A 27,276-nucleotide genomic window follows, 5' to 3' on the forward strand; every position below is an offset into this window, starting at 1 on the left:
TCAAATGTGCTTTCAACGTAAGTGATGGAGGCCAAAATCCACGGTGTGTCTACACAGTCATTTAGAAGTAGATGTGAAGCTTATATGAGGCTTCATCAGTCTGAGTTTGTCATATCAAGTAGATATCTGCCACATTTACAGTCTTTTTAGCATCAAAATCCCTCTTTGTTTTGCAAACTTTTCACACAGGAAACACACTACGCATTGGGGTCATTGTGAGTGAGGGACTTTCCAGTAGAATAACTTGGGGAAGTGTCAGTGTGCATTGACGTAGATACATGTATATACATATATATATGCACACCATATATATATATATATATATATATATATATATATATATATATATATATATATATATATATATATATATATATAGAGAGAGAGAGAGAGAGAGTTATATGGTTAACTACGTGTACCTTTGCCAAAACAAGTTAGTTCTCATCCTTAAAGTGTTTTTTTTTCTTGATAACCCAAAAACTACATTTAGAAAACACTTAATAATAAAGCATAAATCTCACCTTCGAGCCGATTAGTTTAGTAACTTTTTAAACTATGGAGATTTTTGTGCTGAATTTAATCATAACTGCTCGATTAAAGAATACAATAGAGTGACTAAGATTGTTCCAGTTCCCCCTAGAACAATGAGGCAACAGCTTTTGGTACACTCTTATGTTGCGTCAGTCACACAAGCAGTTCACTAAAATCATCTCAGAAATATATATGGAGGTGTTTCCCGTGAATCAGACTCTGAAAAGCTGATTCGTGTGATTGCGTCACAAAGACTGAATCACTGTAATTCACTTTTATTGTTTGTTTTATCATTTTGTGGCCTTTTTATCGTAATCCCCTCTCATATGTGCTCATCTTATCATCAAATGTGCTCCAAATGTAAGTGATGGGGGACAAAATCCACACAGTCATTTAGTGCAAAAATGCATTTAGAAGTTGATGTGAAGCTTATATGAGGCTTCAGCAGTCTGAGTTAGTCATATCAAGTGGATATCTGAGACATTTACAGTCTTTTTAGCATCAAATTCCCCCTTTGTGTTTCCTCGGACAGTGTTTCCCTGTTGAGCTGAGCTAACAAAAAGAGGAACTTTGACACTAAACTACTTGATTTGACTCATTTGGATGCTGAAGCTTCAGATAAACTTTTAAATATGTTTTTGCACAGAAGGAGGACTGTGGATTTTGTCCCCCATCACTTCCATTGTAAGTGTATTATGAAGGGATCTTCTAATGGTCAGTATGAACAGGAGGAATGATTACAGCAAGAAAAAACTGTTTCAATGTCCATTTGGGCTCCTGACTGTTGTTTTTTTTATTGTTTTGAACCCATTTTTCTGTCCTTTACATGTGTGTTGTTACGTTTGTTTGACACGTGGGGCTGAAGGTGCAGGTCAGGACCTACTGGACCTCCTTTGGGTGGCTCTGTTTGCAAGGCTGTTGTACTGAAATGCATCATATTATATACTGTCAAATGCATGGAAAGGGGGGCTTTGTGTAGTATTCTGGATGTAGTCCCACTGAAAACATAAAAAAGTGAGAGAATATGCTCAATACGTGCACAATTACAGGCACTAAATGGCACAAAGGTGTAATCAATGAGTGTGTTTACACGGTGCATCATGTCCTTTTTTTAATTATATTCGGGATATGGCGTTTACATGAAACCGTATAAATGATCATAACAGTATCCAGGTTTCTGATCGTCTGCCTGCAGGCGTGTCTCGATTTCTGACCATCTCAGCCACTACGAGATGGTTCAGATTCCTGGACGAGGTGGTCTTTATGTGCCACAGTATCAGGTTTCTATCAGAGTACTCCAGGTAGTATATCAAGATTTCTGAAACCGAGATAAGCTGTTAACATGTGCAAAACATAACCAGGATACTAGTGTGCATGTAAACACAAAAAGCATAATGGATAATCCTATTAGGACTAATATCAACATGTATCTAACGAACTAACAGCAGACTGGATTAGACCTGCATGGTTCAGATGGTTTTTCCAGGTCAATTACAAACACATCAGCCCTCTCTTGACTCACCGGGAATCACGTGGTTCACCGCCCACGCCTGTGTATCAAGCTGGTAGCAGTCAGTGGCGAAGCCGTCTTTACTTCCTGCTTAGAGACCTTCTTTCAGAGTAAACTACTTGTTATGCCTCATCATGGCTGACAGGTGGCAGACAAACTCACACTGACTGGATCAGTGAAGATGGAAATGAGTGAATATAACAAAACATGTTGGATCCAAACGTTGTGCAACTGAATAATTTGGTGAAAGAGACGTAGAAGCTACTGATGCAGAAATAAAATAAAAGACAATAAGTAAAATAAGAGACAAAAATAATTATATTCAAATGACTTTATATACAGTAGAACCTCGTAGAAAATCAACTCAAAAACAAGTAATCATACACTTACAGTGAAAACAAACTACAACAGAATTTCTTTTAAAAACAACAATTATGGGTAACACTTTATTTTACAGGTCTGTTAATTTATACACATTTTCTGGAAATTTGCAGGTATTTAATGGTTCATTTTTAGGACATTTTGCAGACAGGGTGGTGCAATTAGGTACAAATTATAAGAAAAGTGCCAGCTCATTATATTTCATGTAAATTTGCAAGAATTCTTAATAAATCAATTCTTTACAATTCTTTAGGTGACATAAGATACTTTTTTCAGCGTGCAGTTTTGTGTGTCAAACAATATCTATTATACATTATTAAGTTGTTTCTTAAAAACTCTACAATGAGCATATTTCCTGTGTAACCAAATTACATAAACCTTATAAAGAAATGTCTTAAGAATGAACAGTTACACAGCAGCCACTTTTATTGAAAAACCTAATATGTTAATATATCTTTTGATACACAAAACTACACACTGAAAATATTTGTTTGCAAATTGACAACTTATCACTCACCAACTAAACCAACATAACACTTTTTTTCTGTTTTTTTCTTATAATTTGCACTAAATTCCACCACCGTCTCTGTAAAATGTCCTAAAAATGTTAAATTACCTGCAAATTACTCAGGAAATTACTATAACATTTAGACAGCTGTAAAATAAAGTATTACCCCATTATGAATATATGAAAAATAAGGAACAACAGCAGAAGCAATGAACTTAACAAAAACCTCTTTTCACACAGTTTTTTTTCTGTTTCATAATCGGAAAAATGAAAACATCGATTTAAGGTTGTCGCCCGCCTCTTGTCCAGCGTCTCCTGTGATTGGCTGCAGCCCCGGTACAGCTGATGGATGGACGGATGTTTTTAGGTTTGGCGTCGCGTCGGTGCGAAAACACGGAAGGATTCAAGAAACCTTTGATCAAAAATGTGGCGCGTTTCATCTCGCTTTATTCTGAATATGGAGAACTCATCTGGAAGACAAAGAGAAGAACGACATTAGCAGTAGACTTTTCTGGAAACATTTGTCCTGGTTTAGTAGAAGTTAATAATCTTCACCTTGTGTTTAGCAGTAAATTATTTAAAGGAGCAATGTGTAAGATTTAGTGGCATCTAGTGGTGAGATTGTAGATTGCAAACAACCCTCGTCCTCGCTTTATTATGGATCCCACTGCTTTTCTTGGCAAGACTCGCCCTGTGTGTGGCATTCAAGCACTAGGATTCATGCTTGCGCCGCTGTCTTGCTGCTCTATCTAACTGTATGTTCAGTGTGTGTCTGGTGTTGACTGAAGGGAAACGTTAATTCTGAAGGACTATGAGTTTGAGTCAAGCGTAGAGGCTGGATTATGTGTAGCTTGGAAAATACTGATATGGGGCTCTGAAGTTTTCTTTCTTCCTTGTCCTTGTTTTCAGAGACTGCTGCTGCTGCACTGAAGAACCGCTGTTTGAAATGCAGTTTCAGGATGTTTTTGGAGGTTTGCACCATCCAAAACTAAACACAATTGCAAGGCAGCCCGGTGCGATGTCATGCTGGGAGCTGAAGCGAGTGACCAGTGCTGGTGGATGGTGTGAACACTGAAATAGCGGGCTAGCAGGGCGTGTCTTGCCAAGAAAAGCAGCGGGACCTATAATAAACACCTCACCCTCCCCTTCCAAGCATGTAGGAGAACCTACGGTGGCGATGAAACTTGCTAAAAAACACAAAACGCCCTCTTAAGAGTTTAGTTTGTCTGTTCAGGGCTACCGTAGCTGTACTGAAGGGGACCCTCTTCCTATGTAGATATAAAGGGTGTGTGTGGGATTGACCCAAACTACAGTGTGTGTGTGTGTGTTCTTGGTAATGAGGGAACGAGCGATGTGGCTCATTGATGTGTTTTTAATAGTTTTTGGACAGAAGGATAAGATGTACAGGTATCAGGCTTTGGATGCACAAACATTTCTAGTTATTAGGATCAATTCCTTGTTGGTTTGAGTCTTTTCATTTATTTAATTTATACAGTAAGAAAAATACAAAACATTGCAGAAGTCTTTTAAATGCCAATGCATGAAAACCTACGGTTTCAATGTCGAAGCACAGCTGCTCGTTGAGCATGTCGAACTCTCCGGGGGTCATTGGAGGCTCAGGAGACTGACAAGGAGGCGGTGTGGTGCTTGTGTTAGAGCTGCGACAGCAATGACAGATTGATAATATAGATTAGGGAACTGCTTCTGATCAGCAAAGGGAATTAACTCAAATGTTACTTGTTTCATTTTTCTCTCATATACTTCTGTAAATGTGGCCCATTAATTAAATGAAAAAGCAAAATGATTGATTGATAGTTTAGTATAAAGTAAGTTAAATAGAAGTCTTTGTAGCTTACAAATGTCCAGCATCAAGAACTCACCGCAGTTCGGAGATGGGGATCAGGGTAGACGGGATGTATGGATGGACTGGAAATTCAACAAAGATATAAGAGAGATTAGTGTTGATGTTTACAATCTAGTCAGCAGACAAATAATCAAAATGTGCATTAAAAAAAAAAACACAAAGAAGAGAAGGTTGCGCTGTCTTGCCTTTGCTGGGCTGACTGTTGTAGAGCCGTCCGAAGGCCTCGTCTTTGGGGATGTCTGGATAGAGGAACTTGAGCGGGTTCTCGGGGACGACCCCGTCCGAGATCACTTTGTAGTCTCGTATGATGTCGGCAAACGGCAGAGCGCTCAGCCGGCTTTTAGTGTAAGGCTCCACAGAGTTGAACTTCACGTCTCCTGTTGGAAAAAGTCACCGTTAGCAAACAAACAAGGACGACTGGACTGTTTAACTGGAACCGACCATGAATAAATACTTTCTGTGTCTTATTTATGAGCCACATTTATGAGGTTTCCAGTGTAGTATTCATCTGTAACGTACTTTATTCCCACAAACATGTCATTTTCTTCTTAACTATTCAAACAGCACATGGTGCATGTCAGGTGTCTGTTCTCTTAACACTAGATTATAGCGATAAAACAGTGAATTTCATATTTTTTTACATTAAAATGGCCTTAATCAAGAACTTATACAGTATAAAGTTGAACAGAATTGCACTGTTTATATGTTAACCTATGACCTGTCATGGTTTAGGTATAATGCGGATAAACACAACAGATATACTCATGATCAGAGTGAGGTTTCCACAGTGGAAACGGTATAAAAGATGCTTCACCGTTGTCTTTGTGCTCCACCCAGGTGAAGGTGATTCCTCCGAGGTGACTCTCGCTGAAGCGTAAGAGGAAGGTTCCCGGCTCTCTGTCCTTCAGCAGAGTGCGCTCCATCTCTTTACTCACAAAACCCATGATGTAGCTGCACGGACGGTGGAGACGAGAGGCGGTAAAAAGAGAAGAAAAACAATCATCTCTTCATGCTTTGCTATGAATCTTTACACAAACTCTTCTGTGGATTATAGCTGCTTTTTCTGTGTGTGTTTTGAGCTCCAGTTTACATTTTACAGGTTTAAAATGTCAACTGAAGCATATTAATACTGTTTCTTTCATTTCTTTCAAACACTTCCCATGTTTGTCCTTTTCAGCAAAGTGAAAACAAAGTTATTCAAAAGGTCACTGGGGCGTAAACATCCATGTTGAGGTAAACGAGTGTGAATCCGGAGCCTCGATACAGACTCATCTTATCCAGTAATGTCGTGGCAAAGTGTTAAGAGGAGCAGCTTTACTGGGTTGACTGGGACGGAGGGTCAGACACAGTAAAATGAGCCGGTTACTTACTTCTCGTTCCAGACGGGCAGCAGGTGCTTCTTGATGAGCTCCAGGATGGAGTCCAACCACATCCAGAAACTGAAGGGCTTTCCTGCAATATTCTCCTTTAAAAATGGACAAAATATAAAAAGGGAAACAATTAGCGCTTTAATAATGTGATGTCCAGCGCTCTAGAGCCGAAACAATAAGTTCATTCACTGATTTGTTGGTTGACAGAAACTTAACTAGCAATAATGTTAATAAGCTATCACTTTTTAAACATTTTTTTAAGCAAATGTATAAAAAAATTCACTGGTTCCAGCTTCTTAAATGTGAATATTTGCTAATTTTCCTTCATCTGTGACAGTAAACTGAAGGTCTTTAAGAGTTTAGACTGTTGTTTGGACAAAACAAGACATTTCACAGAGAATAGGCTTTTTTTTTTACTATTTTCTAACATTTTAGACTTTAAATAGGTAAATAAATAACCGTCAGACTGATAAACAGATGATAAAAATAATCGTTGGTTGCAGCGCTGCAGTACTCTGATCCTGGAATAATAATACTTTGAATCAGGTTTTTCTTTGTCAGTTACTGCATTTAGAAATATACACACAAAACTAAACCAATCATGTCAATAAATAAAAAACAACAAAATAATACAACTTTGACAGACAGAACACGCTCGTGGCCACTAGATGGCACAATCATATCTGACATAACAGCACATACACTTACTTTAGAGAACTTAGACCAGGACACATGACAGTCACTACAGGAGGCGTGTTGACCTGCAGACACATAAAGTACATATCATAAATGACCGTAACCCAGCAACCTGAAGATAAAACCAGCTGTCAACATCTGCCTGTGTCGCTCTTCAGGAAAAAGCAGCAACCTCAAACATGTTTCCTCGTTTAATTTACGGCAACACTGAGGCCAAACACACACCGAGAAGTTTTTCTCCCAGCATGGTGAGCTGCTCCTTGTTGAGGCCTCGACCAGCGAAGGTGGAGAACTGCCAGCTGAGGACCTCGGAGAGCTGGCTCCAGCTGGCCCGAGGAGGGTTCCCGAAGAACGCCAAGTTCTGTGGACGGATAGTAACATGAGCACATTTACTGGAGTTCTGTATTTAAGTACAAGGAAGAGGGTCTTTTAAAGCTGCTTGATGCTTTCACCTTACTATTACTCTTCAGAGGCAAATATTGTACTTTGCCTTGTTAAAGATTAAACCAGTAGATTCAAACCTCAGTTTCTGTCTGTCAGATGTTGTTTCTCCCTCGAAACTTCTCACATGGTTTCAAATAAACAAATAGTTCAAGAAAACTCTCCAGTATCTCAGATATATCTTAGGATAATCTTAGGATAGGATGGACTTTATTAAACATATTTAATGTATCAGTCACAGGGGAAGATTTTCTGCAAAACTTTTACTAGTAATTCTTTAAGTAAATTTAGCTGATGATACCCTTACTTATACTTATCTTATAGAAATTATGTTTACATACAACTAAATTGCAACAGAAATATGCTTTGCGTTAAACGTAATGCTGCTGAATTTCTGTCAACAACATGAGAAAATGTTCATTATCATATTTGGCAAGTTGCAAAAATGTTGATAATGAACGTATGAGTGACGTGTTCAGAGACGATGTTAACTAGTTGGAGTAAATCTCCGCTGATAACAGCGTTATTGAACTTTTCATGGTTGTGTTTAGCAGCACTTAGTGAAAGTAGAGAAAGATCAACTCGGTTTAATACAGAAAAAGGTCCTGAATGATTTGAGGTTTATTAACATTTAAGTGAAACCACGATCTTTCACTAACCTCAACCAAAATGCTTGTGTTGTCTAAACCAAACCACACACACAGGACTCAGGATGTGGACCCGAGTCTGTGGTGTCAAGAGTCTTGAATCTTGTACACCCCCCCGCCCACCCACCCTGAGTTATATATGAATAAAGTGCTTCATTCATTTAAAAAAACATTACCTGTGAACATAATCATTTAATATTTAGTTGTATATGGATCATTTCTAGTAGACAGGGTTGCAATACCTGAACTGTACTCTACTGTACTTTTACCCAAGTAAAAGTACTTTTACTTGTAATACAGTATTTATATTTATATTGTGGCATTGCTGCTTTTACTTAAGTAAGAAAAACATTAAGCAAAGTCTTCTCAACTGACTATTACTGTAAGATTGTTAAAGGTGCTGCAGTATATATATTAATATCTATGCAGCATTACAGTTAAATTACAGTTTACAGACAACTTATACACATTATTATTAGCTGATGAACCTGTTAAACTGGCGACTGATTCTGTGTAGAGCTTTCAAAGACATTTTAAAATTAATTCGCTCACCCTGGGCTCATCAGTCAGGAGGTTGTACCACATGACGGAGGCCCAGCCTCCAGGCAGCTGGCTCACATTGGAAATGACCACCAGCGGAAGAGAACACGTCTAGATGTAATAAAGTACACAGTTAGCATGTAGCAGCAACAGCGGGCGCTTAAAAGAGCGGATCGAATGTAAACGCTGCTGCTGACCTCCAGATCGATGGCGAGGCCCTGCACCGTGAAACAGGCCTCGAAACTGAGAGAGTGGAGTTCTTCTGTCACGGAGAGAAGACCCTGAAAAACACACAAAACACTCGTTCATGTCAGAGTTTATCCTTCTTAGCACAACTTTAAAAAATGCATAGAAGAAATTAAGACTAACGGGTCGAACAACAACAATAATCACCTCAAAACAGTCAGGTGCACGTATGAACTATTATTTTATCTACATTAATAGTTCTTCCACCAATACAGTTACTAAACACCTAAACCTCGAGCTTTCCAAAGAAGGATGCCTGATTTAAATGTCACAATTTCTCAACACTGTCTGAAAACAACAATCAGGATCCCAAATGAACATAGAAACATGTTTTTCTTGCCATAATTATTCCTCCTGTTCATACTGACAATGAGAAGATCTCCTCCTCCTTAATGTGTTTACAATATAATTGATTCAAACTCCTCATTTTGAGCAAAAATGCGTTTAAAAGTTTATGTGAAGCATTGTGTTGCAAACTTTTCACACAGGAAACACACTATGTAATGGGGTCATTCACACCCAATGAGTCAGGGAACAAAAACAGGAACTTTGGCAATAAAAAGACTGTAACATTGAAAGATATCTACTTGATTTGACTCATTTGGACGACTGAAGCTTCATATTAGCTTCAGATAAACTTTTAAATACATTTTTGCACAGAAGGAGGACTGTGGATTTTGTCTCCCATCACTTATATATTGTAAGTGTATTATGAAAGGATCTTCTAATGGTCAGTATGAACAGGAGGAATGATTACAGCAAGAAAAACATGAGAGTCAAAGGTGCATATGGTATTAATGATCAACTCATCTGCATTTCTTACCTCATTCCCCTTCGTGCCGTTGATGTATTTCTTCTCTTTCAGCTGCTGTAAGAGATAAACTGAGTGTCAGTCGGCTTGAAAACTAAAATCAGAAAGACTAACTGGTTAAACTGGGTACAATTAACGTTTAGTATCAGTAAGAGTAAATAAAATCAGACGGCGGTTGGGTTGTCGTACCAAGTGTCTGAACTCCACTGAGAGGCAGCCGTTGGAATAATCCTCAATGTCCATAACTTTAGTGTTGTTTGTCAGGATGAAAAACTGCCGACTTCTGAGGAGAAAAAGAAGGTTAAAACACACGAATCCTCACAGCTTTGTAAACCTCTATCAATATCCGTGTATTAGATGATATGAATTCATCGGAGGAAGTCGCTGCTGACTGTTTTTAGATGATGCGACAGTGGTTTCAAACTCCAATCTCAAAAAAAAAACTTGTCTTTAAAGTCCCGCTCCACTCAAAAACGTGTTTCGCCTGCTTCGTCTGAATGTTTGACCTTCGCTGTTTGTCACTAAACGGCTGTTTTCACATCGATCTGCTGAAGGAGGAAAGTTTCTCTGTGATTCTGTACCCACGAGACTGATGTGTGACATCACAACTAGTTCGGTCATCTCCAGCTCTGCACATTTTCAAGCTCAGTGAGAAATAATTTGAGACACCAAACGCATGATGTTTGTATCATGAAGAGTAGCAGGAGACGCAGGCGGTACGAACTAAAGAGTAGCTTCTTAATTTAGCTCGAGTGCAGGCAAAGAAAAAACTGAACAACAACATAGAGCAGAAGAAACAGAACAAAGGATCCAAAAAGAGTGAGCAGAAAACCAGGACTTAAATACAAACTGGACTAATGAAACAACAAGGAACAAGTGGCAAGACACAAAGACAGGCTGGGAGCTGATTGGCTGGAGAAGACACAGGCTGGAGACACAGGAGGACAAAAACCCAGCATATACATGAATATAACTTAAAGTCACACTGAGCAGAACTCAAACATACGTTGCTGCTGACATAAACGTGAAACAGTAAGTTCACGGCTGCACGTTTCACTTCACTTTCTCACTTAGTTTCCAGGAGGGTCAGTATATGCAGCGAGCAACGGTCGACACATGTGACATTTCCTCAAGAAAAACTACTAGTGTGAAAATAAACTTCAATGTCAACGTCAAGGGCCGACGGCAACTCAGTCCAGTTCAACACGCAGGGGAAACGTCTGGTGGACTGGTGGGTTTAAGACATGTAAGAAGACTCTATGAATCTATGAATCAACAAATATTTTTTATTTCCTGCAGGACACGACTTCATTCTCAGTGTTTGTGAACTGGAGGCTTCAAGTTTCCACAACACACTCGTATAAGCTGAATACTGGACCGCGATTGGCTCCAAACTAGTTGTGATGTCACAAGTCATGCTCGTAGGTAAACGCCTTCAACGCAGATTCAAGGTGATCATAGAGAAACTTTCCACTTTCAGCAGATGAAAGTCTTTCTGCACAGTGAAGTTCAAACATCCAACCGAAGGAACGAGAAGAAAAAAACATATTTTTGAGTGGGAGGAGGAGACTTTAAGATTTATTGTAATGTTTAAGTTACAGGTTAAGATGTTTTACATGTTTCCTGCTTTTAAAGGAAAGAAGGAAGCCTTTTTTTTTTTTTTTTTTTTTTGGAAGGAAACAGTTAATTTATTGAAGCAGCGAAGTGACGTTTGCCTCTTTTTTCCAACCCACGCTAACTTCATGCTACACTTCTTTTATCTGTAATTAAACAGCAGCAGCAGTTACGTGCTGTATGGAGGTTGTTTGTACTCACACTCTGCCGGGGGGGAGGTCCCTAGATACGCACACACACACACACACACACACACACACACACACACACACACACACAATGATTAACACTGCAGGATCAAACTTCTACATTGCAGATAAATAAAATACTTTCAAGTCATGTAAATGTATAAATGTGTTTATATTGAAATTATTATTATTTTTAGCCTGGAGATGAAATCCAGTAACAACATTTTTAACTCACTTGTCAAATGTTGTTTTCACTTTCAGCTGATAATCCACTTCAGGAAGTTTAACCAGGAGTCTGGGAGGAAGAGAAAAAAAATGCATCACGACTACTTTTACTACTTTTTCACCATCCAACAATAAACTAAACCTGCAGATAAGAATGAAAACACTTGACATTAGTCAATGAAAGTTTGGATTTAAACAGGAATGATACCTGACTTTGGTGGTGAACTGTACTCCGGTCTTGATGATGAGGGGTTTCTGTGGATGTGTGGGCATACATGGCTGCTTCTCCACCACAAATGAGCTGAAAACACACCAAAAAACTTATATGATTTGCACAGTTTTCACTTTAAACTTATTGCCTTTAATATGACTCTCAGAGCAGCAGCTGAGCTGAGTCGGTGCTGCACCTGCAGGAGGAAATCCTGCCATCTGTTTACGTCTGTTTATGTCAGCATTTTTAGTCTTCTATGTACAGTTTTGCATGTCTGACATGAAAAAAACAAAAAAAACAGATTATGCTGCACAAATTCGAAACTACAAAGCAAAATTTGAACACTGGTTTCAAAGACTTCATTTCTTTGTGTCATTAACTGCATTTAGTAACAACACAATCAGAGTATATTTTGGTTCCACTTTACAATACAAAATACTACGATGTTCATCAATTATTTATAATAATAAGCATTAATGGATTAAAATGACTTAGATTCATACTGTTTTTAAACATTTTCCAGATCACACCTCCTGTCACTGTTCAACTGTAACAAGTTGTTTACTTCCTTCAGCTGCTGACAGTTACATTTGTATTCATGACTTCTGTCTTTTTCCTGGAAATGGAAACATTTTCAACTAGAAACATAAATGTGTAGCTTCTGATAATTAAACCAACTTATAACAGGAACACTGAGAAGAGAACAACCTGCGTTATGTTGTATTTTTAAGTACATGAAGATGCTGCGAGGCGTTGGGAGAGTACCTCTTGATGAGGTGATAGATGAGATATTTAACTCGGTCCTCCATCTGAGGTTTTTGCAGGGGGATCGGGTCGCTCTCGTAGGTGACCTTCAAAACAAGTTCCCCCAGTTTGTCCAGCTGGCGTTTGATCTGGAAGAGACTCTGAGCCGTCAGAGTGAACCTGAGAGGAGACAGATGAGAGGATTGATTGAGAGAATTTATACTTATTTAATTTACATAACCTACAAATAAATTGGTTTTTCATCGTACTGGTTAAAATTCATGCTGGTCAGAGCAGAGTTTGACATTTCCACATGTGTATCAGGATTATTTGTGAGATTCATGTTCCTGGGAAACACTGACTGTTTTTACAGTAGGGCTGCAACTAATGATTATTTTCATTATCAATTAATCTGTTGATTATTTTCTAAATTAATCGATTAGTTGGTCGGTCTATAAAATAATTAGTCAGATAATGGTGAAAAATGTTGATGAGTGTTTCCTAAAGATGACGTCTTCTAATGTCCCAAAGAAATTCAGTTTACTGTCACTGAGGAGTAAAGAAACCAGGAAATATTCACATCTTTTTTCTTTAGAAATGACTGTTAATAGAGAATCAAAATGTGTCAGTGGTGATTAATTTAACCGTTGGCTAATAAACAATTAATCAGCTAATGGTTGCAGATCTACTACGCGGTAAAGTTGACTGCAGCTTCCCACACTGGAGGAAAACCTCATGTGTTGCTCCGTCATGTGGTCGACCGCAGTTTGTGGGCTGAAATGTCGTTGGCAAAATCTTTGTAAAGATTTTGAACGGAAACTCTGATTTATTTCTTTATTTATTTATTATTTATTCCTTTCTTTTCCTTTCCTTATTGATCTCAGTACTTTAGATAAACAAACAGTTACTATAAAAGGAAACATGTAAAGGCGAATTATTCTTCACAAAAAAAACTGAACAAGAACCTGAACATGGTGGTTTAAAAACAAACAAACAAACAAATAAACAAAAAATATATGTATATACACACATTCTAACAAAAAATCTATACAAAATAGATTAGTATATGAATAAATTATTAAAAAGAAAGCAAAACAAACAACACTTTTATTATTATTATCATTATTATTATTATTATTATATATTTGAATTGTTGTTGAGTTGGGTGTATGTTTTGCTCTGTATCATGTTATGTCCACTGTGTTTTTGTTTGTATTTGAATTGTAAAACACTACAAAAATAAATAAATAAATAAAATACCTGTATTCGACTCAAACTGACTGAACATTTTAAGTCTGTTTGGGCCAAAAAAAGAGTAAAAACATCATAATGTTGATGTAGTTTAGTTTCAGTGGTGTTACTAAACACACTGATTTTACTAAAATGTTTTCTGAATACAGTTAAAATACAACGATCAGTTAAAAAGTCTATTAATGGTAATAATAACAACAGTTTATACCTAAACTCAGTACTGCTGTGGAATACATGATAAACAGCTGTCATTATGATCAATTTAATGTTCTACTATTGTATAATTGTTTAATCAACTTCATCAGAATAATTCCTTGAACATTTTTTTTTAGACCTTAAACGATATTCAATTAAAATCCAGTCACAAACCAGTTAAATCCAGAGTTTTACTGTTAATACTGGTAATAATAGCACGATAAGCACAATAACAGCTGGATTTACTGTTTTATGTGAAAGTACAACCACTGGATTTATTGTAAAAAAAGGTTAAAGGAAGGAAAGTTGTAAATGACAACAAAAAGAGGAGAGAGTGGTTCATCTTCTACGGGGAACATCTTTGACTCAACATTATGTTTCCATGACAAATTATGAATCCCGGCTCTTTCAGTCAAAATAACATGTCTCTCCAAATGAGACAGTTTATTCTGATCAAAGTATTTAAATCAGACATTTATCATTCAGACTGAGCCCTTGTTATGATTATTAGTGGAATAATTGTTCGGTAAATGCAGCAGCTGAAGGTCAACCCACAAGTTATGGAAATATGTAACTGATGTTGTTAGTAACAATTACAGGGAACTCCATTGATTCTGCATGTAAAGGTTTATTCAAATATTACTCATCCTGTGAAAACACATTTTTAATGTCTTCTGTGGGTTTAGAGGATCTTTATCGAGTCTGCTAAAATAACTGTGATGATTTCAGGGCTTGAAGAAGGAAATTTAGTGCAGAAATCTTGAGTTACAAACTGGGAGCGTTGAGTTTGAAGGACATGTGATGGTCTACGGAAAAAAAATATATATATATATTGTTGTTTGCATGATGAGGAAGTTCTTTAAGATCGATACGAGGGGTTAAAACTGAGGAAACCGCTGCTGCATCCATGTTGACCACTACTTCTTAAATCTGTCCATTTCTCATCCCCCAAATATACAGAAGTGCGACATTAAATTACCAAAGTGCCCCTTTAATGTCCCACAATGCATAACAATGCATATCAACATGTTCTGCACATGCTGTACAGCTCGTCAGCTACATATGTCTATGTAACTGTGTAACTATATTTGACAATCCTCATTATCTGGATTAATTTATGCACGTACGGCAATATAAATTTAATTTGTGTTATTGTCATTTGTCTCTTGGTGTCATCTGTCCTGTTCTCATCTGTGAAAATGTCCCAGTTTCCCTGCAGGGATCACTGTTAAATGTTTAATCTAATCTAGAAATTGATCATTTGCATGTTTGTGTGTGAATGCTTGCTAGTGTAACGCAGTCCTTATAGTTAAAGCTGCAGTATGTAAGTTTTTTTTTCGTATTTCTTTTAGTTGAAATATGTTTCAAAGCGTATCTTAATGTGGAGATTTGTTGTCAGAGGCTCAAGTTTATAAGCGAGCCTCACCCTTTTAACCGATAGGTGAAGGCCGAAGTCAGAGGCGGGAGCTCACAGCTGTCAATCAAGACACTTCTACCCTACAACTCATACTGATGCTCCAAGCTAGCATTAGCTGCTGGAAGACGTCGCTGTGGCTTACGCATATGGGTGCGTTCAATCACGAGGATGCAGATGAAACGTTGGGCGGAACACAACGGAGCAAGGAGGAGAAGGGAAGTGAGGGAGGGGTTTGTGTTTGAGTCTCATGCCAGATCTTGCGTACTGTAGCTTTAACTGTCCCCAGAATATTTAAAGAAGTCGGACGCAGGTCTTTTCAATATAAAGAACTCTTTTCTCTGCTTCACGACTTCTTTATTCTGTCATCTTAAAACAACCTGTTCATGCTTTTAATTTGTGTGTATTTGCAATTAGAAGATGAATTGTTTCAGGTGCTTTCGGTACTGATGAAACTGATCTGATTTCACGGATCATTTCTCATTTCTTGTATCCGGTTTCTTGTGCAACTGCTGAGTGTGGGAGATGGTGAGAGAGCTGTCTGTATCTGTGTATTAGTAGTCTATGTTTGTTATGTAACGATGTCTTTGTAAGTATGTGTTATATTCTGTATTTTCTGTTTTTTAGGACCCCCTTGAAAACGAGATGCTACATCTCAAGGGGATATCATATTCATAAATTCAAATTCAAAGAAGCGGTTTCAGTTTATTACCAACTCTGCAGCTGTTCCAGGCCGGTGAGCAGCGGACCACCAATGGCGGCGATCTGCTGCCTGCGCTTCCAGTCCTGCAGCTCGGGGTTGAGCTGAGAGGTCATCAGGTCGTCAATCTCCTTGATCACAACGTCCATCTTTGACAGGATCTCCTAACAAAGGTTTGAAGAGCAGATATGATGGTCTGTGAGGTACGAGTCTGCATCCGCACACCCATGATGTGTTGGAGTCTTTGTCACTTTTATGTTTGAAAATGTTTGTAAGACTCCTTCATCTCTCACATTCTCACATTGGTACAAAAGCATACCTTCCTTTTAAAGTCGAGCCTGTTGAGTATTTCCTGTAGTCTTGTTACTTCCTGTTTCATCAGTTCAGAGTTCCTCTCTGCCGGATCTGTCATAAACACACACACACAGACACACACATATATATATATATATATATATATATATATAGTTTTGTCTGTGCAGATTTTTGCACAGTAGTGGAAAATAACATGAGTGAATTCATTTCATAACAACCTGTGGGCTCATTTTAAACACTCCTCACCTCGAGACTGTAGGGTCTTGTAGCGAAAATCAAAGTCGTCCTGCATGTCTTCGATGTATTTCACGGCCTGGTCCATCAACTAGACACAGTTTTGTTTAGTTTTTTTTTTTTTTCTTTTTACAAGATATAATTCAGTAACTGGAGTCAAAGCAATGTCTTAGTTCTGTTTAGTTACCTGCACGCTGCCTCTGATGATCCCGACTCTGTTGTCCATGTTCTTCTGCCTCTCGAAGGCCACTGAGTTCTGCAGAGATTTCTCCAGAGGACCCTGTTGAAAAGGTTTCTTTTAAAAAACTTTTCCAACAACATCAGCATGCTATCATACTCACAAAGACAATGTTAACTCCTTGATGTTTGTATGACATCAGCACATCACCCCCCACTTTCATTCACCTACACTAGCTCCCTGTGAGATACCGCATCTCCTATAAACTCCTCCTCACCCACAAATCCCACCACTCCCTGGCCCCCCCAGTACCTTTCAGACCTCCTCCACCGTCCCACACTTTCTCCATCCCCCGCACCTGCCGACACACTTTTAGAGACTTTCAGCGTGGCAGCCCCCACCCTCTGGACCTCTCTCTCTTCCGAAATACGCTCCTACCCTGGGCGCTTTCAAATCAGCCCTCAAAACCCACCTGCTTTCGACTCCCAGTTAACCTCTCAGTTGTTTATTATTTAAGCTCGGCTTAGTTTTCTCTTTTTTTTCTCTTCCTTTTTCTGTAAAGCGTCCTTGGGTGTTTTGAAAGGCACTATATGAATCTAATTTATTATTATTATTATTATTATTATTATTATGAGCTGAGGCTGATGGGAATGTCATTAGTTCTGACTGTGTTTGGTCATAAATGAAGGTGTTGGACAAGCTACTGCTGGTGGCGCTAGAGGAAAAGTTGCCAAAGTCTGTAGGCTTCATCCTCTGGGAACCATAAACGTCTGTACTAAATTTCATAGAATTACGTCCAATACTCAAGATATTATAACCCAAAGTGTTGGACGCATCTACTGGCACTGCCAACTCTATAGAGTCACTAGAGCTGCCAGAGTGGCTAATTAATTGATGACATTAATAAAGGTCTTTATCAATTTCTAATAAGCCATAAATCTAATCTAAATTAATAAATAAAGGGTTCTTTTGTAGTTGTAACTGTAAATGCTTCCCTTTTCTAGGAGGTAAAGGGTCAAGCAGTCCATTAAAGGGGTCGTCCTGATGAACTAAAGATCTAAATGCAGGATGACTTTCCACAACCTGGCAACCAGGGCTGGATATCGGTACTCAAAACCTTTAAGGTATCGAACGAAATAACCCAGCACCAAGTAGTGTCAAAACTTCTCCAGTCAAACGATACCTGCGTTCAATCCTTTTTCAACCCAGATCTAGAAAAAAAGACCATTGGTATGGTTTCGGTCGCAGCCGATCACCGCGGCGTTCGATTTAATATCAAAATGTATTTGTGTAAAAGTCATGTTGATGGGGAGGATTGGTGGAATTTTAAGCAACTGGTTGTTTCCGTTTACATGATGGGCATCGAATGAAGTAGAAAAGAAAAGGTATTGAATGAAGTACTCTATTGGTATCGGTACTGGTATCATAATTTTTTTAAACGATACCCAGCCCTACTGGCAACCCATAAGTTATAAATTAAATAACTACCCTTTATATGAGGTGATTTATATACAAACATTTCTCATAAGTGGGCAGAGTCAATTAAAGTGTACTTCCAAAATACTTAAAGTTCGTTGGATGGTTATTTTCCGAACAACACTGGAACGAACACTGATGTGAATTAAAAGCTGCAAATACAAAACATGGGTAGTTCGTGGACATCTGAGTTAATTTATATTTTTAATATTTAAGTTTTTTTTTTAATGAATGTGAATTTTGAGTCCAATATTCACTCTCTTTTAGCTCTGTTTTTGCTCTCTATCAACTCCTGAGGGAAATATCTGACTCTTTAGCTGCTAAATCCTCCACTATGTTCACCAGCTAGTCTCTATAACTCTGTCTGCTGAGGCTTTTAGAGCTTTTTCACTGAAAACCGCTGCCTGCTGTGGGTGGAAATTATAGCGGTGAGAGTTGTGATACAGAAAACCAAAACAATGAGCTGAAGGACACGATACAGCTCGGTAGAGATGAGGGGAACTGCAGCGTTGGTGATAATTATGAGTGGGTTCATCACAGTGAGTAACACCTTTTACAGTCAACAAGATCCATTATTGATATAAAAACACTGATAATAACCAAATAAATCTTTTGTAGCTGTAAAACCTTACGTAAACTACTCCTTGTTATCATTTTGTTTTACAGCATGTATCTGCATATACACTGTTACCTTGTTTATGGTTATTGCAGTACTTAAATGATTATCAAGCCAAGTTGTTTCTTGGGAATGAAGTGAAGCGTTTGGGAATGTGGGGGTGTGCGTTAACACTGTGCTGTCTTCCTGGTAGCAGCTCTGATTTACCAGCAGCAGCTGTTATTGAGGAATCAGAGGGACTTTCCCACTGAGGGAGACGATGTGACAAACCTGCTCCTGCATGCAGGCGCTGGAGAGGATACGCCGCTCTTCCCTGAGGCAGGTGGAGATAACTCTGGCCATGACAGCGGGATTGGTCGTGTATTTCACCTGGAGGTCACGCCCACACAGACACACGTGACATACAAAGAGAATATCACAGGTTACAAAAACACATGAAAAACAAAGGAATTAAAGAGATAATGAAACAGTGTTTATCTTGCCAACCAGGAGAACAAGCCCCGGCTGAATAGGAAGTAGCTTTAACAAAGATCATTATCATGGATCTTCTCTGAGATGTGCACGCAGTTACTGGAAATGCTTTGATGTGTTTTTATCTGCAAAGGAATGCAGTTCACCTTGATTCTTCCAAGAATTAAAAGGACCAAACTCCAGTCATAACAGATGTGATTACATAACAGTGTGATAAGGACACCTGTCGTCAAAGGTGTGCCCTGGTACCTGGAGAAAAACCAGTTTTTCCCAAAGACGTTACAGCCTGTAACCATAACGTTCATTTGAAACTTGGAGAACAATATACCTATTGAACAAGCACAAGAGATAAAATCTCTGGGTATAACCTCGGAGTTTAAACGATCCTGATCTAAAAAAGTTGATAACATTGTGAGTAAAATGGGAAGTTGTGTCAGTCGTGAGAAGAGTTTTAAAAGTTATGCCACCAGATATCATTAGACAAGTTATAAATGCTTGAGTTTTGTCACAGATTGATTACTGTTTCATGATGATGATGATGATGATGATAAAAGAAATTACAAATAGCTCAAAATAGAGCAGCATGTTGTGCTCTTACATAACTAATTCGATAGACATGACAGTCTGAGTTGGCTAACTGTCAGTCAGAGATCCACTTATGCTTTGTTAAATCTAGTGTGAGAAATGTGCTGGTGACACGATCACCAAAGATATTATATGAAAGGTTATTCTCTCAGTTTGCTCAACACAATTATCAAACACAATAAGCTACGTATGAAACAGAAAACAGTCGCGTACAGAACTACGGTCGGGTGGTTTTCACTGCAAGTGCATATCGTTCAAGAGAGTAATAAAGATCGGTTCAAAATTTAGTTAAAACAGTATCTCCAAACATTTCAGGAACCATAATTGAATGTATGTACTTGATTGTTAATTGAATGAGATGTTTGTTGTGTTTATGTGGCGATAGTGTGTATAAGTGTGTGTTTGGTGGACTATAGGAAGAATAGCCAAAGAAAGAAAAAAAGTAAGAAAGACAGGAAGTAAGGGTGTGAACCTCACAAGTGTTTTGCAGCTTCTTGAATTTTAAATATATATATATTTTAAAGACTGATACTGTTCTAGCTCTGGACAGTGTGAGTATATTTGTACTGTCCTTATTTACAGATTTAAAGTACTTTATTTAAGTATTTCCACTGTATACTACTTTATACTTCTTATCCACTTTTCACTCCACTGCATTTATTAGGTAGCTTGAGTTACTTGACAGATTAAGATTTACATACAAAACATTTGATAATCTTAAAATATATGATGCACTGTTATAAGTTTAACTACCCGCCGATACATTAAATACTTCAAATTAGCTCCACCTTGACCAGCTACAACAGTAAGATGCTACTCATACATACTGATAACAGTAAAAAATAAAAACATAAACACATAACATCAACAAGAAATCTTGATATGGATTTCTTACATTTGTTTTATTTTATGTTTTCATGTGAATTTTGATTTTCTTGGATACAAACTTTTTAAAAAGTAGATCTTGATCTATAGACCTTATGTATGCATGTGTAGAGTTTTGGATTCCCTTTGTTAGACTCTGTGCATTGCAGTCAATATTTTGTGTGTTTGGAAGGTTAATTTTGGGTGGAATTTCTTAATAAACTCAATTAAAAATTAAAAAATGAATATATAATTTAATTTAATTCGATGACACAGTTGCTAATTTACCTCAAACCCCCTAGTCGGGCATTTCTGTTCAGCTATTTATTGTGCCGACATACACAAACTTCCCCTCCAGCCACCACAACAGCCTCTACATCACCGCTGAATACACTGCATGAAATTTACATGAACCGTGTGGTTCTTTGCTCTTCAGACAATTCAAAATCCCACTTAGAAAAGTACAAAAAAATTCTGCTGTGGGAAGAGGAAACTTTTTCTCTCGCCTCCATGTGTGACTAAACTTTCATGCATCAGCATCAACAGAATGATGACTGAGGATGCAACAACACCTACACGCTCACTTTCATGACTGTGACAAGCATGACATTTAGCATTTAAAGACAGCTGTCACTGCTGAATCTCTGGTTTGGTTTGATTTGGTTTGGTTTGCTTAGCTTAGCTTAGCTTAGCTTAGCTTAGCTTAGCTTAGCTTAGCTTAGCTTAGCTTAGTTTGGCTTAGCCTAGCTCAATATAAGTTGTAATGTAGCTTAGTTCAGTTTAATTTTTAGTGTAGTTTAGTTTAGTTTAGTTTAGTTTAGTTTAGCTTAGCTTAGCTTAACTTAGCTTAGCATGGCTTAGTTTAGTTTAGTTTAGCTTAGCTTAGCTTAGCTTAGCTTAGCTTAGCTTAGCTTAACTTAGCTTAGCGTGGCTTAGTTTAGTTCACTTTAGTTTAATTTTTAGTTAACTTTTAGATTAGTTTAGTTTAGTTTAGTTTAGCTTAGCTTAGCTTAGCATGGCTTAGTTTAGTTTAGTTTAGTTTAGTTTAGCTTTGTTTAGTTTAGTTTTCAGTTTAGTTTAGTTTAATTTCTAGTTAACTTTTAGTTTAGTTTAGTTTAATTTTTAGTTTAGTTTTGTTTAGTTTAGTTTAGTTTAATTTTTAGTTTAGTTTAGTTTAGTTTAGCTTAGCTTAGCTTAGCTTGTTTAGTTTTCAGTTTAGTTTAGTTTAATTTCGAGTTAACTTTTAGTTTAGTTTAGTTCAGTTTAGTTTAATTTTTAGTTTAGTTTAGTTTAGTTTAGTTTAATTTTGAGTTTAGTTTAGTTTAGTTTAGTTTAATTCTTAGTTTAGTTTAGTTCAGTTTAGTTTAATTTTTAGTTTAGTTTAGTTTAGTTTAGTTTAGTTTAATTCTTAGTTTAGTTTAGTTCAGTTTAGTTTAATTTTTAGTTTAGTTTAGTTTAGTTTAGTTTAGTTTAATTTTTAGTTTAGTTTAGTTTAGTTTAGTTTAGTTTAGTTTAGTTTAGTTTAGTTTAGTTTAATTCTTAATTTAGTGTAGTGTAGTGTAGTGTAGTTTAGTTTAGTTTAGTTTAGTTTAGCTTGTTTAGTTTTCAGTTTAGTTTAGTTTTAGTTTGGTTTGGTTTGGTTTGGTTTAGTTTAATTTTTAGTTTAGTTTAGTTTAGTTTAGCTTGTTTAGTTTTCAGTTTAGTTTTAGTTTGGTTTGGTTTGGTTTGGTTTAGTTTAATTTTTAGTTTAGTTTAGTTTAGTTTAGTTTAATTCTTAGTTTAGTTTAGTGTAGTGTAGTGTAGTTTAGTGTAGTGTAGTGTAGTGTAGTTTAGTTTAGTGTAGTGTAGTGTAGTGTAGCGTAGTGTAGTTTAGTTTAGTTTAGTTTAGTTTAGTTTAGTTTAGTTTAGTTTAGTTTAGTTTAGTTTAGTTTTAGTTTGGTTTGGTTTGGTTTGGTTTGGTTTGGTTTAGTTTAGTTTAGTGTTTCTAGGGTTTGAAAGACTTGAATCACAAGCTGTCAACTCTTTGTGTTTGACTTCTTATCTCTTACTACTTTGGTTTTTACACACTACACATGTCAGAGTTCAATTCAGTCAGTCAAACCAACACTGTGCTGACATTTGCTTGAATTTCTGATGAAAAGCTTTGAAAGATCCAAATGAATAATTTAAAATGCATCTCTTTCTTTGATGTGAGGGGTTTTCCCAAGAAAGATTGTACTTCAAACTGTGTGATAAGACAAACAAATGGAAAAGCTTTCTTTAACATGGCTGTGACTTTCTCTCATCGACGATACAAACTTCAAACTCAAACATAACAACGACAAGCCGCAAACACCCTTAACTACCACAAAGGAGTAGCTGCTTCCTCTGTGAAGTGTTGACTTTGATACACACATACATGCACAGGAAACGGCGGTATGAACCTTCTCGGTTTGTTCTGCAAAGGTATGTGTCTTTTTCAGAATTAAGCTCATGACATCGGCGAGCTCTGACCTCAACCTAACATCCTGTACCACTCCTGGACCAAACTCGCTCATCTACTTTCAAGAATTACCCCCAGATTGTCATTACACGAAAGTGGAATACTTTTTCTCCCTTTAGCGCGTAAAGAAGGAACAGACTGTCTTAAAACTTCTTGCATGGCCTTCACCTTCTTCATTTGACATTTGAGACAGGCTTTTCTCAGGTAACAAAGCAAAAAAAAACATTGAACACCAACTAAAAATATCATGAAAGTAGAACTCAATCAAGCGGCTCCCAAAATGAAGTACAGCTACAGCTGAGTACAGCTACTATACCTCACTTCCCCTTCACCTCCTGTAAACACACACTCACACCATAGACCACACGACTTCCTCTTATTACAAATGTTTTCAATACATACTGTTGAAGCACACAACTGTCTTTTGTACTAGAAAGAATGAACATCCATGACACCTTTAAAAGTGTAAGTGGAAAAGTGTAGAACAATTTATGTAAAAGTGATTCATTTCAGGTTATTTCTGATTAGTGAACGTGTCACCTGAATGATGACTCATTTCTATACAGATAATATACACACATGCAAATAGACAGTCAGAGATAGAGAGGAATCTATTGTTGTACTGTATTGTAAATTATTCCAAATCCCAGGAATCTGCTGAAACATGCTAAACACAACTCACACAAACACAAAACACAACTCTTTTCATTAGCAAATACTGCTTCTTATTCTCTGCTGTATAAACTTAACCTTCCTCTGGTTTTGAAACTTTGTGAAACACCTTTTAAAGTGTCACTTTCTCATACAGTAGAGGTGTAGATGCTGTACCTCGGCTGTTGCGAAGGCACTTCCTTTGTTTACTCTTTGTGATGCAGCCAGACACGCTGCTTTCTCATTTAGTGCATGTGTAGTGAAAGTTGTCTATCATTTATCCATGTATGAAGTGCTGTATCAGCATGAAACAATAAAACAATCAGTGAAGTGAAAGAAAAGATATGCTGCAGATTTATGGTTGAAAATGGACTGAGTGCCTCTGTGACTGAAAGATGAGAGGAGAGTGACGCACCTGTAGCTGTTGCTGTATGATTTTCATGTTGTGTCTTTGTAGGAAGTTCTGCTCCTGCGAGCGCACCCTCTCCAACTGGGACAACAGATTGTTGAACTGCACCGCCGCCATTGACTCATCGTTAGCTGCTGTGTCCCTGAAAACAACAAAACACTGTGTGATGTTTAGGGGATCACCAGCAAAGGCAATGAAGAAGAAGATGACTGTTGTAAACAAAAAAGACTGATATAGTACATTTGTGGTTGTGTTATCTTTCAAATTCACAGTGAGCTCTGTGTCTGTTTGCCAACTTGTTCGTCATATCAGCTTCATAAGATGATATTATGTCAGTGTTGTGTTTACAGCTTGTTGCGCTACCCCCAACTTCAACTTTACTGTTTTGGTTCACGTCACTTTGGGCCGCAGCAGGCATCTGTTTTCAGAGAAAGAGCTCTAAAAACCCACTGTACACTACCTGCTCAGCACCAAACAGCAAACTGACACAGTTAGCTGTAGACTAGCTGGTGAACAAAATGGAGCATTTAACAGCTAAAGAGCCAGATATTTCCCTCAGGAGTTGGTGGAGACCAAAAACAGAGCTAAAAGAGAGTGAATATTGGACTTACATTCACCAGGTGGACAGAAACACAACTCCAAATTAAAGGTAATGTTGCTCTGAAACAGTTGGATGTGTATATAAGCAACTGTTTGTTAACAGGTTAATTATATCAACTTAAAAATTGATGATATGTCAATGTTGTACTTGCAACTTGTTTCCACTTCCCTCAGGTGGCCTAAAAATCAGTTAATGCAAGTTTAAAGCCACACAGAATAAGTTTCCATACTAGTGACCGCTAATGGTTATTACCCAGAAATCACAAAAAACAAAGCACTCTGTGGTACATTATACCAAAAAAAGCCACATATAACACCAATGAGCTCACTAGTCAATTTAAAATGAAGCCTGACACATTCCTGCACCTACAAGCCTGTAAACATGTAGCCTACAGATGTCTGTAAGTCAGCTGACATACTTACACATTTACCAAATCGGAAAGTACAAAGAAAGAAAATAAATACTTGAAGCTGCATTAGTAGATTTTTTTGGCCACATGGGGGCAACAGAACAAGCTGAAATTATAACAATCCAGGAGTTTCAGAGCAACATTATCATTCATTTGGAGTCGTGTTTCTGTCCACCTGGTGAATGTAAGTCCAATATTCACTCTCCAACTCCTGAATAAAAATATCTGGCTCTGTAGAGGCTAAATTCTAGTGCACAGTGGGTTTATAAGAGCTTTTTCACTGAGGTTGATAGCAGCAAGAAAAACCAAAACAAAGAACTGAAAGAGACTAAAGTACTGCATGGAGCTGAGAGGAAGTGCGGAATTGGATGATAATTCTCTGTGGGTTCGTCACCGCAAGTGACCTCTTTCACATTTCACAGTGTAATTTTATCCATTGATAAAATAAAAAAAGGTTGACGTTTCAATGGAACACCCACACCAACCCCGCAGGTTATATCTCAATAAAATCTAAAAGTGAACAGTAAAGTCTGCCGACTCTCGGTTTGGTGAATTCTTACAAATGTTCTTTCCTTCCCAGCAAATTATTTGACAAACATGATCTCACTGATATGCAAAATGTGTAGCTGATATCTTGGAGATAGTCATTGGCTTCTTTTTCTCCTCTGCAAGCTACACCTGTACAGACTCGCCTGCTTGTTGTCCTCTTGCAAAAACCTTTACATACACAGTAACTTCACAGACATCAGACATGCTTCTGTACAGGAGCCCCACGTTGGAATTTAAAGGGTCGGGACACTCAAAACTTACCAGAAAAAGGCAAATTTCTCACTTACCCATTTTGAAAGATCTATTTTTGATTATCCTGTCTCCATCCCAGTACAATTGAGTTGAATAAAATTTAGTTAGTGTTACACTGATTCTGACTTTTTGGTTGTAAAAGTTAAAAGATTTATCTTTTTAAATGAGACCAGGGTTGAAGAACAGTAACTTTCTTATTTTTGGTACATTATTTTCATGCTTGTGCACAAAAATGGAGGTTAAAAGAGGTTAAAAAACTCTTTTTTCTCAGGAATATTGTCCCTGTTACTCCACAGAACTTTTTTTCTTCTTCTTCTTTAAACATTTTTTTTTCACACTGCACAACTCACCAATCCTGAGACTCGATCCAGCTGGCCAGACCCTGCCTGATGTCCATGGGGAAATTGTCATCATACAGATAATCCACATGTTCCAGGAGTCTGATCTCCAGCTGCTGAATCTGCTTCCACTGACTCATGCTGCAGTCCACACACACACACACACACACACACACACACACACACACACACACACACACACACACACACACACACACACACACACACACACACTTTAGAGGACACTGACCTACATTCATTTCCTGCAGACTTATCCTAACCCCTAAATTTACCTTAATTTTAAACCAAGTCTTCACCCTAAAATGAATGATTTACGTTAAGGGGACTTGTTTTTGTCTCCATAAGGGATTTGAGTCCCCACAACTGATTTCTCCATAATATAATCTCATATTTTCTCCTTTTATCCCAAATGGTTATTCTTAAAGTGACAAAAAAGAGTAACTTATTTATCTGATTTCCCCCCCCATCTTTTTAATAATGAGTTTGTTTTATTCATTAATTAGTTTACCTGATTGGTGTGTGCGCGCTGCTCTCCCGTCAGTCTCATTCACCATGTGCACTTGTTTCTCTCTTTGACTTTCGTTTTTTATTGCCCTTGTCAGTTCAGGAAGTGATCTCATTTACTCTCATTGTTCTCATTGGGCTGTTCTAAGGTATTTGGAAATCTACCCATTCAATCATTGTCACCGAACACACACACACACACACACACACACACACACACACACACACACACAC

At 37.6% G+C, this 27,276-nt stretch overlaps 1 protein-coding gene across 3 annotated transcripts; it reads right to left on the reverse strand.

The window, feature by feature from the left end:
- Window positions 1-1,269: 1,269 nt before the first annotated feature.
- On the reverse strand, window positions 1,270-27,259 carry stat4 (signal transducer and activator of transcription 4). Of its 3 annotated transcripts, none has more exons than XM_044365121.1 (24): window positions 27,047-27,258; window positions 26,530-26,658; window positions 24,375-24,510; window positions 19,177-19,275; window positions 16,824-16,916; window positions 16,649-16,727; window positions 16,407-16,492; window positions 16,100-16,251; window positions 12,549-12,707; window positions 11,781-11,873; window positions 11,583-11,642; window positions 11,361-11,381; window positions 9,735-9,825; window positions 9,558-9,602; window positions 8,686-8,769; window positions 8,501-8,599; window positions 7,086-7,221; window positions 6,873-6,925; window positions 6,165-6,259; window positions 5,609-5,745; window positions 4,980-5,171; window positions 4,811-4,856; window positions 4,483-4,588; window positions 1,270-3,400 (listed from the first exon to the last, which is right to left on the reverse strand). In XM_044365121.1, exons 2-24 carry the CDS (start codon window positions 26,655-26,657, stop codon window positions 3,377-3,379), a joined length of 2,214 nt encoding a protein of 737 aa, XP_044221056.1. In that variant the 5' UTR covers window position 26,658; window positions 27,047-27,258; the 3' UTR covers window positions 1,270-3,376. The 3 variants fall into 3 exon arrangements, with proteins under 3 accessions (XP_044221056.1, XP_044221055.1, XP_044221057.1); XM_044365120.1 differs by having other exon boundaries at window positions 9,735-9,828; XM_044365122.1 differs by lacking the exon at window positions 1,270-3,400 and having other exon boundaries at window positions 4,499-4,588; window positions 4,787-4,856; window positions 9,735-9,828; window positions 27,047-27,259.
- Between the last annotated feature and the right edge of the window lie 17 nt (window positions 27,260-27,276).

Source organism: Thunnus albacares, chromosome 11 (genome assembly GCF_914725855.1).
Source record: "Thunnus albacares chromosome 11, fThuAlb1.1, whole genome shotgun sequence".
NCBI lineage: Eukaryota > Metazoa > Chordata > Actinopteri > Scombriformes > Scombridae > Thunnus > Thunnus albacares.